The sequence below is a fragment of the Barbatula barbatula genome, assembly GCF_947034865.1.
Source record: "Barbatula barbatula genome assembly, chromosome: 1".
Classification (NCBI taxonomy): domain Eukaryota; kingdom Metazoa; phylum Chordata; class Actinopteri; order Cypriniformes; family Nemacheilidae; genus Barbatula; species Barbatula barbatula.
The window spans coordinates 33,389,316-33,407,180 of NC_136766.1; the positions used below are offsets into that span (position 1 = coordinate 33,389,316).

Here is a 17,865-nt window from a genome sequence, read left to right on the forward strand (position 1 = left end):
AATGCAGGGCGGCATCTGAAATATAGTGATGTGATAGGTGTGAACTTCATCTAATTCATTATGTTCTATCAACAAATATGTTCCTTGTATTATCTGTGGGTGTGGTATGAATATATACAACATCTGCCATGTTTTTATTGTCACGCGACCTAAATTCAAATATATATATTCAAATGTAAAGCGTTATTATATTACAAACTGCATTTTTCTTCCATATCTGATTTTTTTCTCAATCGCTATTATATACATTTTTGATCTCTCTCTATCCCCTACAGGAGGGATGAAGCAGATCCCGGTCAAATGGACCGCACCAGAAGCACTAGATTACGGTACACAAGCATTTACACATGAAACAAGAATCAGTACCCATGTTCCCTACTGTATGCGTTCTGATGTTTTCATTTTGTTTTATGTCTCACTGCTGTTCTCTGGTGGTGGATCAGGACGCTACACCACTGAGAGTGACGTGTGGAGTTTTGGAGTGTTGCTGTGGGAGACGTTCTCCAGAGGAGTCACTCCATACACGACACCACACAACATGACTAACCAACAGACCAGAGAAGAGATCGAGAAAGGTAAAACTCCACCGCTCATGACTCCACATGCCACACACGTGCTGTTTATCTTGAATTACCTAATTTTAACGTTGTGTCAACGTTTGCGATGCATAGACACCAGAAGGGTATTGCAAGCTGGTCATGTGACATACCTGGGTACGTTTAAGGGTAGGATAGCTGATAACCTCAACCTTCTGTTCCAAAGAGGTACATTTCTGGGTATGTAAGTAACCATAGCAACACACTCTGAAGATAACCTGCTCCGGAGCAGGTTATGTTCCAGGGTTAGTTCATTTTAAGTAAACGCTACTGAGCTTCAGGGGTTGTCTGCCCATGTGTGCACTTTTGATGAGCGTCAGGTGGGCTTGGAAGCACAGATCACGTATAATATATTATCATGTTACAGTATAACAATGATAAGATTTCCAGTCACACCCATTGCGATTGAGGATTCACAACTGATTTGATGCTAATGTTATGATTTGTAACCATTCAAAATAAAACAATCTTTAAATAAAATAACGTGAGCTGTTCTTAATACATTTAAGGCTTTAAGTTCTTACATTGAATACTGTACATACTTTTAATTATGTTAATTATTAAATCGCAAAATATAATTAGATGCATAAATAGTATTCACACTTTACAATTCTTGTAACTTCAGAACAATTTGTTAAGTATTTGGATCTCATTACTCTTCCCACTAACTTGGTAATACAGGTGCATCTCAATGAATTAGACTATTGTGAAAAAGGTCAATATTTTTTGTCACTCATTTCAGAAAGTAAAACCAATATATTATATCGATTCATTACACATAGAGTGAAATATTTTTTTCTTTATTTCTTGAAATTTTGATGATTATGGCTTGCAGATAATGAAAACCCCAAAATGCAGTGTCTAAGGAAATTAGAATGTTCCATAAGATCAATAAAAAAAGGATATTTTATACAGATAAAAGTATGTTCATTTCTATGCACTCAGTACTCGGTTGGGCCTCCTTTTGCATGAATTACTGCATCAATGCGGTGTGGCATGGAGGCCATCCGTCTGTGGCACTGCTCGGGTGTAATGGAAGCCCAGCTTGCTTTGATGGCGGCCTTCGGGTCATCTGCATTGTTGGGTCTGGTGTCTCTCATCTTCCTCGCATTGATTCTCTTTGGCGTTCAGGTCACATGCGGGTTTGCTGGCCAATAAAGCACAGTACCACCATGGTCATTGAACCAGTTTTTGATACCTTTGGCAGTGTGGGCAAGTGCCAAGTCCTGCTGGACAATGAAATCTGCATCTCCATAAAGCTTGTCAGCAGAAGGAAACATGAAGTGCTTTAAAATTGCCTGTTAGATGGCTGCGTTGACTGTGGACTTCAGAAAACACAGTGGACCAACACCAGCAGATGACATGGCAGCCCAAATCATCACTGACGGTGGAAACTTCACACTGGACCTCAAGCAACATAGATTCTGTGCCTCTCCACTCTTCCTAAAGACTCTGGGACCTTTATTTCCAAATGAAATACAAAATGTACTTTTACCTGAAAAGAGGACTTTGGTCCACTGTGTTTTCTGTAAGAAAATTAACTTAATAAATGTTTGTACACATTGTAGAAATACATTACAAGCACTTTATTAATAATAAGCACAAAGTGTGTTCATTATGAATATTAGCAGGCAGCGTGTGATATATAAAGTTTGTAACAGCCTAAAAACCTTTAATCACATGGTTCCTCTAAATAACTAGACGATAGTTCACAAAACAGTCTCAAAGAAGAAATCATGGATGCACTAAACAGCAGCAGGAGAAAGATAAAGACACTGACAACCACCAAGTAGCATTTTGACCATTTCTCTTTTAATCTTAACATTTTTACTTTGCTGCATTAAAGTTACTCCACATGTTATGCAATCCCTTGTTAGAACCAACAACTTGCCCATACTATACGTATACTTTTTTATTCTATACTTTATTAAAGTATGTTCAGTCATTTAATTTGTATTGTACTGTATTTTTTATTAATTTAGTTGAGTAATTTATAAGATTTAAACAAACAAAAAAACAAAATCGATAAGTCACATATAGGCGTGTTTAAGTTTAAGCGCAATTCTACGGTTGTCCTGCAGGTGAACTCATAAATCTGTCTTCTTCAGAATCAGAAAGAGCTTTACCATGTATGTTTACATACACAAGGAATTTGACTTGAGGACAGGCGCCCAGTGCAGAAGAAAGTGTACACATGGTGCAAACATAATGCAAATATACATTGAGCTAGAAAACATGAGAATTCAATAAAAACAGTAATGCACTATGTAGAAAAGGTGAACAAAATATAGACAATAAACAACACAATTGTTGAAATGAGTGTACAGATGTGTTATTTTACAGGTTTAACCTATTGTTTCCAGATGCTATGTGCAAAGGTGCATTGTGATGGACAGTAAGAGGTTTTAATCGTTCAGGCTGAGTAATGCCTGTGGGAAACTGTTCTTGTGTCTGGCTATTCTGGGGGTCAGTGCTCCGTAGCGCCTGCAAGATGGCATCAGTTGGAAGAGAGAGTGAGCTGGATGAGTGGGGTCCAAAGTGGTTTTCTTAGCCCTTTTTCTCACTCTGGAGGTGTAGAGATCTTGGAGGTTGGGCGGGGGGGCACCAATAGAAAGGAACTTGACAGAGGAGTCTTTTACAGTGCAATTGTTTGTATACAGGAAGAAGAGCAGTGGGGAGAGCACACATCCCTGAGGGGCACCAGTGCTTATTGTGAGAGACATGGAAGTGAGTTTACCCAGCTTCACTAGTTGCTGCCTGTCTTTTAGGAAGTTAGTGATCCATTGACAGATTGGGGGTGGGCACGGAGAGCCGGGTCAGTTTGTCTGAAAGAAGGTCAGGCACGATGGTATTAAAGGCCGAACTGAATTCCACAAATAAGATCCTTGTGTAATTCCCAGGTCTACCGAGGTGTTGCAGAACATAATGCAGCCCCATGTTGACCTGTTTGCTTTGTAGGCAACTGAAAAGGATCCAACAAGGTCCAGTGATGTCCTTCAGGTAGACCAGGACCAGTCTCTCAAACGACTTCATGACCACAGACGTGAGAGCGACGGGTCTGTGGAATGTGTGAAGTGCAGATCAGAACGGGTGTGGAGTGCGAGTCTGGTCTTTTCAAATCGGCAGTAAAACACATTCAGATCGCCAACCAGTTGTTGGTTCTCCACAGACTGTGGGGGTGATGTCTTGTACTTGATGTTCTTAGACCATCTTACGATGCACTTAGGGCTGTACGATTACTCCAGAGCACTCGTAGATAGAAGATGATTTTGAATTGCTAAATAAGTTTCGGTGCTCTTGGGAAACAGACTGTAACATTAATATCACTCGTACGGTTGTTTTTACGTTCAACTTAGTCGTACTATGCTTTTGGGAAACGCAGCCCTGCCCAAGAACTCACACACATTCATAGTGGAGCAGTTTTCCCGCTTTCCTTTTGTCATATGCTTATTGGAACGTGCAGCGTCACATTCAGTCTTGATTGGTCGACTCAAACCCACCCGTTTCATTCGTTTAAGGCTGGCACTCGTCTGAACCTTGTGTTGAATAAGAGATGAAACAGGTCTGTTTTTCAAAGATGTGGAGAGTGACATCATTAAAAATCATGCAGATGACACTGATAAATGCATTGACATTCACTCTCTTGCGCAGCAGGTTTGTGTGGCGGCAGGTCAAGTTCATTCAGAGGCCACATTCAGTTAAAGGGATAGTTCACCTGAACTATGAGTGCAGTCCAGGATGATAGTTCGACAAATACATCTGAAAACCTTTTTAAAACAGACGAACACTGAATGATCTCATATTTGATTGATTTATTTACAGTATTTTTATACAAACACAGATCATAAGTTGTTCACCATCTGCAGGAATGTATTAATTTTTAAAACACGATAAGACAAAAACCCTTCGAAGGACTGAATTTCAACTTCAAATACTGTAAATATATATATTAAAAAATCTGTATCAATATTTATTCAGTTTAATATGATGCTGTCTGAGGCCACAAATGGTTTTGCCTTTTATTCATATAAAAATTATTTTGAAATAATTTAATAAGTTAATTTTCTTTGGCTCCGTCATTAGATAAATGTGCTACTTGCATAAAGCATTTAAATCTGCATTTAGTTTGTGAAACGAGGGTCGATTTCTTGGGTCATAATGCCAACTCTGGCACATCAGGGCATAGATCTCATCTGGACAGTTATTGGGTGCTGGCATGCGATATCCTACCAGAAACACAGCAAAACAAACATAAAGTGATAGGTGTTCATGTGTTATATGCATTGCAAATGTTCACACAACGTTAGAATAATTTAATTCAAGATAAACAGCACGTGTGTGGCGTGTGGAGTTTTACCTTTCTCGATCTCTTCTCTGGTCTGTTGGTTACTCATGTTGTGTGGTGTCGTGTACGGAGTGACTCCTCTGGAGAACGTCTCCCACAGCAACACTCCAAAACTCCACACGTCACTCTCAGTGGTGTAGCGTCCTGATCCACCACCAGAGAACAGCAGTGAGACATAAAACAAAATGAAAACATCAGAACGCATACAGTAGGGAACATGGGTACTGATTCTTGTTTCATGTGTAAATGCTTGTGTACCGTAATTGAGTGCTTCTGGTGCGGTCCATTTGACCGGGATCTGCTTCATCCCTCCTGTAGCGTCATACACACCGTCCTGCTCCTGACGGGACATCCCGAAATCACTGATCTTTACCACACTTTCCTCTCCTACAAGACAGTTACGCGCAGCCAGATCTCTAAAGAGAGAGAAATAAATATATATATATATATATATAGAGAGAGAGAGAGAGAGAGAGAGAGAGAGAGAAATGCAATTTTAGTTTTTGATCAACTTACAATATTTCTCCCAAATTTCAAATACAAATATTGTTTCTATTTGCAAATATTTGCAGAAAATAAAATAATAAACAGGTCAAAATAATAAAAAGATTCTGTGTATTTTGTATTTATTTCTGTATTTAAGAAAACAAGTTCACACTCACTTTGAAGCAATACAACAGTCATATTTCTACATGTATATAGGAAAAGTTTAAATAAATAAATGTGATAACCAGTATTTTTATCACATTTTTTCATGTGTCTTTCCATCAGTCTTTCATATTGCTGTTGGTTGACTCCGTCACAATTGTTCCACGGATGTATGATGGTAATTTAAAAACTGAAAATAATAACCATCACATGTCGCTTGTCTTCCACATATCATGCACATGCAGGCTCTAACATTCACATTTAAGTCTGTCTGCTATCTAAATCAACTTTTAAATAACCTTTTGAAGTATTAAAATCATACAATTAGTGCAAACCGGTGCAATATTCCCACAAGTGATATTCCAATGGCTTTGATATATTATGCAGCCCTACGACCGATACAATGAAAGTAAATGGCAACTGGTTAATGTCCTTACGGAAAAAAAGAAACGCCACAGCTTTCAAACTCAATTCTGGTCTTGTACACAAACCATTTGACCCAGAATGAGAAAAGCAGTGCTTTTTAGATCCAACGGCGAAGTTTCATTTCCGCTTGGCTCGATATACCTAAATCTTCCTAAGGGGCACTGCAGCAAACCACAGTTCCTTTTTACCAAGAGACCTTATAAAGAGACTTCAGCATAATGGAGAAATAGCAGCAGTCTCCTTATTGGACTCAATAAAAACCATCTGCCAGCTCTTTATGAGCTCTGCTAATACTTTATGGAGCCAGTGCAGAATGGCTAGCTTAGATATCCTGACTTGGCGAAAATCTTGTACACAATGATGCATTAAATGTATTGTTTCATTTTCCTCTCACCGGTGAATACACTTTTTGCTCTCCAGATAGGCCATGCCGGACGCCACGTTCCCTGCCATCCGGATCAACATCTTGGTCCCTAAGTTTCGGCCCTCTGCACGCAGAAAGGTCAGAAAGTCTCCTCCTGACGGGGCAATAAGCCATTAAGTTTTTACGGTTTGAACTGTAAAAGTGAACGATAGTCAATGAAACCACTGTACCTTGCACCAGTTCCATGATGATATATATCGGCTGTTTCTGTGTACAGACCCCAATGAGCTTCACTATGTTTGGATGGTCGTACTGTTTGAGAATCCTGGGATGGAAATCATAAGATAGTTTAAATGTGGACACGCATGTGTGTGTCTATATGCGTGTTGTGTAAATACAAACCTGGCCTCCATGAGAAATTTATTCTTCTGTTCTAATGGCAGATTCTCTCTGCAGGCTTTCACTGCCACCGGGGTGTTGTCCGAACGCAAGCGTCCGCTGAACACCTCGCCAAAGTTCCCCTGTTGACATACAATCATTCAGGAAGGTAAAACAAACCATTAAAACCCATCTCTACAAGTCTTACATTTGGATTTTTGACACTTTGGTTTCGTAAAACCGTGATCATGGCACAGTGAGTCTATGCAGTCACACAAAGGACTAAGACACGGCAAAACATTAACCATTAACCAAAAACAATCAAGAAATTATAGTAGATACACTGTAAATAGATATAAAACGATCATCCGTGGGCTTACCCGGCCAATGCTCTGGCCCAGGACGACTTCATCATGTTCCAAAACCCATTTGTCCTAAAAGGTAGCACATAACCATGAGTTTATGTAATGATGTAATGACAGCAGCAAGAAAAAGTGATGGAAGGGGATTGCGGCCCACCTTGAGGATGGTTTGTTTCAGCACAATGTCTGTCCTCTTTGTGACGGGTTTTTTGGAGCTGATCATGTGATTCACTAACAGTGGTACAGAAGAGAAACCTTCACCGTCAAGACGATACACACCCTGAAGACATACAAACACACAAATATATACATGAAAGAGCAGACAAGAGTGTTAGGGGGATTTTTGTCTTTATTTCTGTATAAATGAAAAGATGTTGGAGCCACTTTGCATGCTGTCATTTTTGGTTATTGAGCAAGAAAGAACATAAAAAAGTATCCTTACTTAACCCGATTGACTGTATAAGCTTATAACTAATGAATCAGAAAACTGAGGCACTCAAATTATTATATTGCCATTTAATTATTTTTAGTAAAGAAAACCAAACACACAAACTAAAATAAACTCAAGTTTTAAAGCAAAAATATTTATAAAACTACAATGAAACTGAAAACAGATCTTTAGTAAACAGACCAATCACAAATAAAAAAAAACAATAAAAAAGGAGCAATTCAGTACACAAATATTACATATAACAGTATTACTTTGGATATCGTGCAGATTTAAAGATGATCACATTTGAACCTCTTGTTGCCTTGCAAATAAATAACATCTAGACATGTGGTCATTCTCCACCTCACACCTGCTGTCTCTCTCTCTCTCTCACACACACACAAACACTTACGTCTGCGCTCTGAATAAGGAAGTGGCGACACTGGCCGCCCCAGTGCACAGACAGCACATATTCCTGCTTGCCCTGGCTTTCTCGAACCAGGAAGTCTCCGTCATTCTTCAGCAGTTCCTGCACCTCCAGGCGAGGGATGGCCCCGTGGTACCAGCCCTGCTGAGTCAAGGGCTTCTCCCGCTCCGGCACAGGGGTCAGCGCCGGAGGAACCTGTTGAGATGTATAAAACACGCTACTCTACAGAAAGACGTTTGGGTGTGGCAGTGAGCGGACAGGTGACAGGAGTCAGGATGAGGGCGCCACTGACCGTGTACTTGGGCTTGAATAAACTGCTGAGGTGACTGACAATCCCATCCATGTTGAGGAGTTTGTGCTCTTTGTCACGTTCCAGCTACAAACAAACGGCAGGAGAGAATGTTTTATAAACAAAATGTTAAAAGAGCACTATACATCTGTATACATTTCTTTGTTCTGATGAATACAGAGAAAGATATTTGGAAGAACTCTTGTGCCACCATTGACTGCCATAGTAGGAAAAATGATAATAGTACTCAAAAGTGCCCCAGAACTGTCCTACATTCGTAAAAATATCTTCTTTTGTGTTCATCAGAACAAAGACATTTATAAAGCAATTTTTTACAACCATGGGGGTCAATGGTGGCCAGGCTTACAGGCGTTTTTTCCAAATCTTTTTTTATACCAATTTGAACTCGAGGGCGAGTAAACGACGACATCATTTTCATTTTTTGGGCGAACTGTTCCTTTACATTTTACATTCCTAAATAATAAATATCTTACAAACAACATATTCTTGCTCTATATTATCACTATATTTTCCACTCGAGTAATATTGTCTTCTTTCTCTGTATTACACTAGATCCTAAGCATTCGCTTTGTTAAAGATATATGTGACTGAATTAATAATGAAACTGAGACGAACACTAACAGCGAACAGTAAAGATCATCGTTCACTGCCCTGACGGTGGAAACTGTGAACAACAATACAGTCCAAAAAATGGTCTAAATCTGTACATTATGGGTATAGACATATAGGCAAAACATGCACTTTAAAACTATTCACAAAAAGAGCTGAATACACTGTTTATGATTTACAGAGATGGATTATTTTATATCTGCAGTTTTGTGATCTACAGCACGCCATGACGGTTAACTGCCACTGGTCCTACTTGTTCTCTGACTCAACAAGGTTATGCAATTCTCATCTTTCAATGTCAATGTAAGAACACTAAGATACGGCCTGTAATATACTCTTACAGTACATATGCAATTTTACAGCAACATCATCACATCTTAAACCCATTCCAACCCATCTACTGAAGTCTTTAAATGGATCATATAGTACAGACACACATTTTCTTCATATCGTATAAAAAGAGATTTACTACACAGTGGAACTTCAACCTGACAAATGAGTAATACAAACAGTTGAATAGGGCCTGTTCGATGCTCAGAATCTAAGCCCCGCCCATTCAGACTATTATCTCTCATACCAAAACACCTGCAACTTATGGTTGGGTCGCCCCCTTCTCGTTCTGGATGAACAAAAATAATAGAACTTGAGCTCAAGCTGCATGACGGATAAAAGTGGGCTCACCGCTGAATTGTTGGAGGTTACGGATATCAGATCGTCATCCAGGCCCAGACCAAGAACTTCCTTACTATCCAGAGACTGAAGTTTATCAGCCAGAACCCTCCGCTGAGCCTCCAGCCGAGCTCGAGCCACCATGGACAGAACCACCTGCTGCCTGCTGTCCTCCAGAGCGTTACGCTTGCTGAACTGATACACCCTAAACAACCAGAGAATGAGCAAAACACATGTTAATGAAACTGTTTTTGTGATGTCTTCATGTGTTCAAATGATTCGATTTAATCCGATAAGATTTTTAATATTCGTTAAAGAAAAAATTTCAAGGTTTGAATGCAACACAGACGATACTTGAAACTGAACAGCTTCAGTGATAGACTCTTGCAAGTACATTAGCTGAAGCAGAACTGATTGAATTATGAGCCACTTCGGAGGAAATGTCTTGTTAATTGACAACCTTCCAAAAACAACATGCACAAACTGACTCTGATGTGAAGAGGTCCCGAACCAATAATAATCTGTCAATTTGAACACTGTTGGAAACATCTGGGATAAATAAAGTATATTATTAAACAAAATATAAAACGCTGTGGTAGATATTTTATCGGGGGGGAAATCTTACGTATTGTACCTTTAAGGGTGATATGTGTAATATTTGGGAGCATCTATTGACAAAAATGCAATGTCATATACATAACTATGTGTTGAGAAGTGTATAAAGACCTTACAAAATAAAGCGTTTTTACTACCTTACAATGATTTATTTCTATATACAGTAGCTCTAAACGGACAAAGCACGTTTGTAAATATGTTATCTCCTTCAGCAAAGAAGCGAAAATTACATCTTAGTCCCATGTCAGCTACCGTAGTGCTTGGAAAGGGGGGTGGAGTGAGCCACAGGTTACAATTCACAACCTCAGTGCTAGATGACGCTGACTCTCTATACTGCTCCTTTAAAGTCTTTAAAATGTGCATTTAAGTTGAAGATCCAGAGTTCAGAGGTCACAGGCTCACCTCTGTCCTATGTTGGCAGACCGTTCCTCAGCCTCCAGGTCCAACTCCAGCTGATTGACAATAGCCTGCTGAGAACCCAGAGCACTGGCCAAACCCAAGAGCTCTTCCTCCACAGCAGTGAGTCTGTGACAAACACAATGAGAAGAGAAACCCAATGTAATGCTGGTTTACATGAGAAGATACAGTACTATCTGAACACATAAAGCTAGGGTAGACAGCTTAATAGGGACAAACAGCAAGGCAGCTTTAAAAGCTAAAAGGTGTGAAGATCCCACCCTCCAATCAGATCTCAATCCAAAGCCACGCCTCCTCGTGTCTTATTTACAGGTGAAACAACATTACAGTACAAAGCACATAACAACAATTATAATGAACGTAAACACCTCATTTAAGATGACTTAAAAGCTAAGTAAACGCGAGTAAAAGTTACTATGTTTTGGAACGTTCTTATAACGTTTTCATTTTAATAGAACAGAATGTTCCCGTAACGTTCATGTGAAACGAGATGAAACATGAAAAAAATCCTGGACATCTTAAACGTGTACAATACATTCAAAATTATCGTTTTCATTTTGATAGAATAAAATGTTCCTGTAGCGTTCCTATAAAATGGACCTCATCAACATGTAGACAATGAAAATGTTCAGGTATAACGTTTTCAGAACATCATGGGATTGTTGACAAAACGTTTTAAAACGTGTTTGTAAGCTGGGTCCATGAAAAGGCAATGTCCTCACGTTTTACTGTTGCTTCAGCACTTTATAAATCAATCAGACCTAAAACCAGTGACCACAGGTCCTTTGTATAAATTGGTGTTTTTCTCACTAGAACAGTGTTTCATAGAATTGCGAAAAGGAATCCCACCCGTTTTGTTTTCACTTCTGTCTTCTGTTAAGCAAAAAGAAGAAGAGACTTACCGATGCTGGATCGCCTCCACCGTGAGCTCATTGAGCTGCAGTTCTGCTTTCAAACCGTCAGCATCCTCCAGCAAACTGCTGTCAAACTCCACACACGCAGGAACCTCTCCTCTTGACCTACACGCAAAGACAAAAATCTCACCATAGGCACATTACTCTTGAAACGATGCAATAGGTTTTCATAATCAATTCCTTGTGATGTTCCTCAAATCTCATATTTAGATAAAAGTGCCTTCTAAAGGATTGTAAAAGGTCAATTACATGCACAAAAAGACCAAAGTGCAATAAACACATCACAACCAAAAAGTGTATCAAATTCTACACAAAGGTTGAGCCTTTGTGTTTAATCTTTTGATCAGGGATACTGTTGTGTTGAACAGAAACTGGAAATGCAAAAAGAGAGACAGATACCTGTTCTGCTGAATGAAGTTGTCATATTCTTTGTGAGGTTGGATGGCCTTCAGGGCGTCTGCCATTTCAGTGTGAACGCTCACCACCTCATGGTGCACGAGACTAGACAGATCGAAATATTCCTGCAGAATCCCTTTCCTAACAAAACAAACATGCCAACTAAGTCTTTTACTAATGAGTCATTTACATTACGGGTGGGAACGCGGAGCAGGCCGACTTAATATCGTCTCAGAAAAGCAGAAGTTTTAAAAATGACGTTTCCTCTATGTTGCCAAACAAAGCAAGTGTATAAACAGTATACTGAATAAAAGAACGTGTCAAAAATAGGATCGGGTTTAAATGCGAAGCAAAGACATTTTGAATCTTTTGTCTTTCTTTTATCCAAAGCAGCTCACAAAGCATTAATGGTATTTTAATAGCAACCTTTTTTCCATTACGCTGCTATTAAAGTGCAATAAAACAATTGCTCGCTAAACACATACGCGGTTACGCCGGTTATCGTGAAAAGTTTTTTTTAATCTAGAGTGAATTTACATGTCTGGGTTTACATAATTTACATAATGAAAACCAAACAAAGGTGACTCACAGTACGAGCATCATTTCCTCGTGCAGCGTTTGCAGAGCTCCCAGTAGCGCTGGCTGACTCTTGCCGTAGTGGAGCTGGTGATGCACCTGAGCGGCCTTCACCGACAGCACATACTCATTGTGATGCTCGTGTAGCTTAAGGGTAGCTTTGACGTAGCGTTCCTTCGCTTTGTCGCGATCTTTGTCTGGGCACACATGGGTGAAATGAGAAAGAAAGGAAACATTGTGAAATCCAAACTGTCTGGGACTGCCAACTTGTCGCAATAGAAAGCACAATTTCTGTAGCGTAGGGAAGGTGGGATGAAGCTATGATGGGTGACTATGTCTGGGACAAAAACAATCAAATGTACACTTCTGCACACTAATCATTTTTAGTAACTTATGTTAAAAAGTATATATTTTGGGATTTTTAAGGTCCTACTTTGGTTTATGGAGCGTCCAACGTTTCCGTACATACACATCTATATTACCTGTTTTCTGGGAAACCCAAAAGAAGATCCTTTTAAGAATGTCGGTAGCCAAACAACACTGACAAGCCCATTGACTTCCATTACAAAGACACAAAACCACGGAGACATTTCTCAAAATATCTTCTTTTGTCTTTTTACCAAAGAAAGAGACTGAGAGTTTTAAACGACATGAGAGTTAGCAAATAATGGCAGATTTTTTTGGGGGGTGAATTGTCTGTTCAAAATTCTACTTGAGCAAGTTATCAAACCCCATAATCTAGTGCTGCTTGCACAAAGCCACCACTTTGCATATCTGTTATCCGTTCATAATATTTGAATACAGACAACAGTATATGCGAATAATTTCCTTCTTTGTTGTCTGCCAGCGTCTTACAAAGAAACAGGTTTCTGCAAAGCGATTAAGACATGATCACTAGACCCAACCGAAACCATTTCTTTTTTCATCTGTTAAGCGGCATTACTTTCTGTGAGACTGGTTTCCTGGTGTCACTTCTAAAGCTAGACACACACACACAAGTGCAAGGACAGGTTTTTCCACTACTGCCCAAGTAGACGGAGTATACAGCACACAATGTTTAAACACTAAATAATTCCACTGGCTCCATTTGTTTATTTTCAACAAATACTGTACGTAGTATATATATAAAACTATCAAAGTCCATATAACACATTGAAGCTTAAGGTCAAAACGTGTCAATAATCGCTGCTGTTGTCGGCAGTGAAACTAAATGAAAGTGGCCAGGCTTTTTGGAGAACTGTAAACCATGAAGGCATCCTACCTTTGATTGCTTCTTGGTACTTCCGCTTGGCCTGAACCGCGTCCCGTACCAACTGTCTGTAACTGGACTTGAGACGGTCCAGATCGCTTTGGGTGACCTAACCTTCCACAACAGCACACGAAACGAAAGGAAAATCAAAATCCAGTCTCGGCATTGACAAAAAGGATATCAAATGAACATGTTTATTTAAAAAAATTTGTTTAAAAAAATTTGACAATGACCGTTAAAAGCGACTATTATTCATTCACTCCCTTCCTCAAAACATCTCTTGATATTTACATGTCATGTCTTAAACGTTTAGCATTACCTTGGGTGTTTCAAAGCATTCGGAGTAATATTTAACACATTTTTATGAGTTCTTGGAAGCTGCATGGGCATGACTAGGCTCAGATGAAAAGAACACGTCCGCTATTGTTGTGTCCACAAAAAACACGCACAATGTTGCTTGCCTTAGCAAACAGCACTAAAACATAAGTACTACAAACACAAGAACGGTTTAAAATAACTAGAGTTAAAAAAAGTGTTAAAACTGATAAAAAAACATGCAAATGCTTTAAACAGTTGCATGCAAAAACATTTTTATACTTCCTCATTTTTGCCAAGATTTACATCTGAAGTGTTTTTTCTTGCTACATTTACATCGACCACATAGAAACAAAAAGTGGTGACCTGGAAACCACCATAGTGTTTCTTAATAATCAAATATAGCGCATGTCATCTGATGACCTGTTTTAAACAAAAGGCGAACGATAAATATATACGAGACCTCAAATTTATTGTATTGACATCTATTTGTATATTGCTTTCTGCACATTTGGGGATTTTGAAACATCTCTAACGTCAAGGCCTGCGCACAATTTCACAAATAGGTGAACTCTGCCCACTATATACGCAAGCCAATCGGGTAACTTCCACTGTCGTTGACCAATAGGGTAATGCTCCACAAATTCGTGCGGCGATTCACAAATGCACAGAAAGCGATCTTCAAATAAATGCCATTAAAATAGTTTTTTTATTTGAAAATCTCATTGTATTTATTTTTGAATGCCATTTCTTTTAGTGGAACGTCAAACATATATAAATGGTTCACTTTTTGTGCATATGTGGATTTAAAAAATGGTTTTTAACTCGCTACATTTATTTGCAGATTTAGTTTATTTATTCAGAATAATGCAGCAATTCTGACCCCATACAGTTAACAGCAACTACAGAATAATAATAATAATCCTTGACTGACAGTACAGCTGTTTCGGTTGTTGCCTTAACATAAAAAACGCTGCGTGCTGCTCTTTTAAAAAAACCAAATGAAAAAGCAGCAGGCTCAAAAATTACGAATTGACATCATTTTTGTATCACCCACACAATCTCACAGGAATTCTTAATTATTTTAGGAGGTAGCTAATTCATATGAATTCGTTCGATCACATTTAAACATTTTTCTACGATATGCTGTCGCACCAGTGACGTTATGTTTATGGGTGGGGTTAGGGGCGGAGCTTCAGTATTGCTTCTTTCTAATAATCGTACGTATGATAACATTAAACAAATTCATACGAATTGGCCACCTCGTATAATAGCTACGAACTCCCTTGAAATCAGTTTGCCGAGATAATACTACGTGTTGATTACCTCATCTGCGGACATTTTTACAAGCAAAGTCAAAACCTCAATCTGTCATGTAACTACAATCGGTTCTTTTTTCGTATTTATTTATGTATGTTTATTTACATACTTTATTACCTAGTGTCAAACATCCGCAAACATGCAGAAATGAGAGTTAAGACAGATGAGGTTTGGCTCACTGAATTGTGTCGATGATAAACTTAAATAAATGATAAACATTACGAAAGTGATCTGTAAATGTAGCGCTGACCCTGCAGAGCTCCTGGTTGAGAAGGTTCCACTGTTCCCCGTACGTCTTCCTCAGCTGCTGTTTGTCTCGAATGAGGAGGGTGAGTTTGCTGAGGGGACCCACCATCAGTTCCTCCGAGCGTTTGCGTAAGATTCGACTGAGGCTCTCCGTTTGACCGACCAACACGTTCCACGACTGCGAGAACGAGAAAGTCTCTTTAAGGGAACAGTCCACTCAAAAATCGAAATTTGGTCAACATTTATTCACCTGTGATGTTCAAAACCTGTATATGACTCTTCTGTGGAACACAAAATAAGATTTTTTTAATGGTGTTTTCTGTTGATGGAAGTCACTGGGGTCCAATGTTGTTTGCTTGGCAACATTCTTCAAAATATCTTAGTTTGTGTTCTGCATTCTAGACGATTTTATTGTCTATCAAGTTTGAGAACCACTGTGTTAAGGAAAACATCTAGAACATGTGAGAATACGTGAAGGAATCGGAACCCATTTCAGCACGTTTTCAGTTTCTACATTCGATGCATTTTGTTGTTTCTTCACTCTTAACGTCTAAAAACTAAACGCCTTCTGAAATGAAACATCTAACAATGTTCTCAGGTTCCTCGGGCACCCCTAGAGACATTGATGGAACATGGAATCAGTTCCTACTTTGTTAAACTGGCTGATGTAGTCCAGACCTCCACCGGACTGAGAGCCTTCCAGCTTCTCCACCATGGCCGACATCTGATGCAGCTGCGCGGAGAACTCGCGATCGCTCTTCGCCCGCTGCGTCATCCACTTCTTCATGACCTCCATCAGACGCAGCTCAGAGTCCTGCAGCTTCATGAGGGCCGCGTGACCCTGAGGACACCATAAATCGTCCGAAAAGCCCATACCTGCAGCACACACGAATAACCTGGGGTGTTTGACTTATCTTTAAAGGGACAAACCAACAGTTTCTGGGTCACTTAACCTCAACTTTCCTAGGTTCATTTAACCCAACGGATGGGTTTTTCCATTTCTGACCAAACCAAAAACTAAAAAACAACTTCAAAGTGATCACACAAAGTTGTTTTAATTACCTGTGTGTGGTCTGCTGACAATGAAGTTCTATGAGAAACGGCACAAACCAAGATCTACAAAAAAAGTAACATAACATTATATTTTATTTTCCATTCGCATTTCAGTTTAATGCCGTTTGTGTGTCCAATCTAGTTCTAACCCTAATTGACATGGAAGTTCTGGTACTTTCACTTCCACGCGGTGCAATTGGGGACAAAAAGGGATGTTGTTCATAATGCCCACTTCCTATATCACAGTGTCATTTGAAAAGTGAAATGCTATAGATAGCAAACATCCTCACTGTAAACTGACTCATGAGGAGAAATTATAATATATTAAAGTCAATGATTTACAAGGAGGGCGATCTCTTCGCTTTAAAGAGAGATGCAAACAACAATACGGCAACCTGGTGTTCACACAGTTGATACATGTTATGCGATTGATCAAAACAGACGTTTAGAAAGTTACACGAGCGACAAATTAATGTTTATTGTTTGACTCACGTGCCATTTAAGGGTCCTGTCAGTCACATTGTTACAGACGTGATATTCTTATAGCCTAGTCCCCGTACTAAACACAATAATCTCGTTTTAAAAGCCTGAACCGACACCTCGACTGTCGACGAGCGAATGTTTGTAACGGTTTTTATGAGAGATGCTGTGAATTCTCACCTCAGGCCGTCACGTCACGTCTCTTCTCATTGGTTTTTATCCATAATGGCAATACTAGAATAAATCAAATCCGCAGAGGAGGTTGAATAAAAGCAGGTTGGGTGTGAGGAGGTGAAGAACTGCAGACTCGTCCGTTGTGTTGAAGCAGGAAGACATGACATGACCGTCCACAAACGCGCGCACGCGCACACGCACACAGCAGTTGACGCTTGACCCACGGAGTGAACATCTATTACATCGACGCACGTGAACTATAATAGTAATGTACAACTTTTGTGACAATATCACGTGAGTTATCATGTGAATACATATATTTAATAAGATTTAAACTAGAATAGGGTATGTACAATTTTAAATGTAAGATTTATATTGCGTACGTAGGTACGCCATATTATGTAAAGATTTTGGATAAAGTTAGTCCTAAATGTTGAAAAATGTAGTCTAAGCCTAATCGTTTTTCAAGCTCATTTAAATATAATATATATACATAGGCCTACATAATGAAGAATCTGGTTACAAAATGAGAAAACCTTAAATTTT

At 39.2% G+C, this 17,865-nt stretch overlaps 1 protein-coding gene across 2 annotated transcripts; it reads right to left on the reverse strand.

The window, feature by feature from the left end:
* Positions 1-2,388: 2,388 nt before the first annotated feature.
* fes (FES proto-oncogene, tyrosine kinase) lies at positions 2,389-17,529 on the reverse strand. Of its 2 annotated transcripts, none has more exons than XM_079455077.1 (20): positions 17,326-17,529; positions 16,675-16,728; positions 16,262-16,488; positions 15,617-15,790; positions 13,744-13,840; positions 12,496-12,679; positions 11,910-12,047; positions 11,499-11,615; positions 10,582-10,704; positions 9,577-9,769; positions 8,269-8,352; positions 7,962-8,171; positions 7,277-7,399; positions 7,138-7,191; positions 6,782-6,900; positions 6,610-6,704; positions 6,410-6,533; positions 5,200-5,357; positions 4,954-5,085; positions 2,389-4,822 (listed from the first exon to the last, which is right to left on the reverse strand). In XM_079455077.1, the coding sequence occupies exons 3-20, from the start codon at positions 16,484-16,486 to the stop codon at positions 4,689-4,691; spliced, it is 2,484 nt and encodes an 827-aa protein (XP_079311203.1). In that variant the 5' UTR covers positions 16,487-16,488; positions 16,675-16,728; positions 17,326-17,529; the 3' UTR covers positions 2,389-4,688. The 2 variants fall into 2 exon arrangements, with proteins under 2 accessions (XP_079311203.1, XP_079311204.1); XM_079455078.1 differs by having other exon boundaries at positions 4,386-4,822; positions 17,158-17,332.
* Between the last annotated feature and the right edge of the window lie 336 nt (positions 17,530-17,865).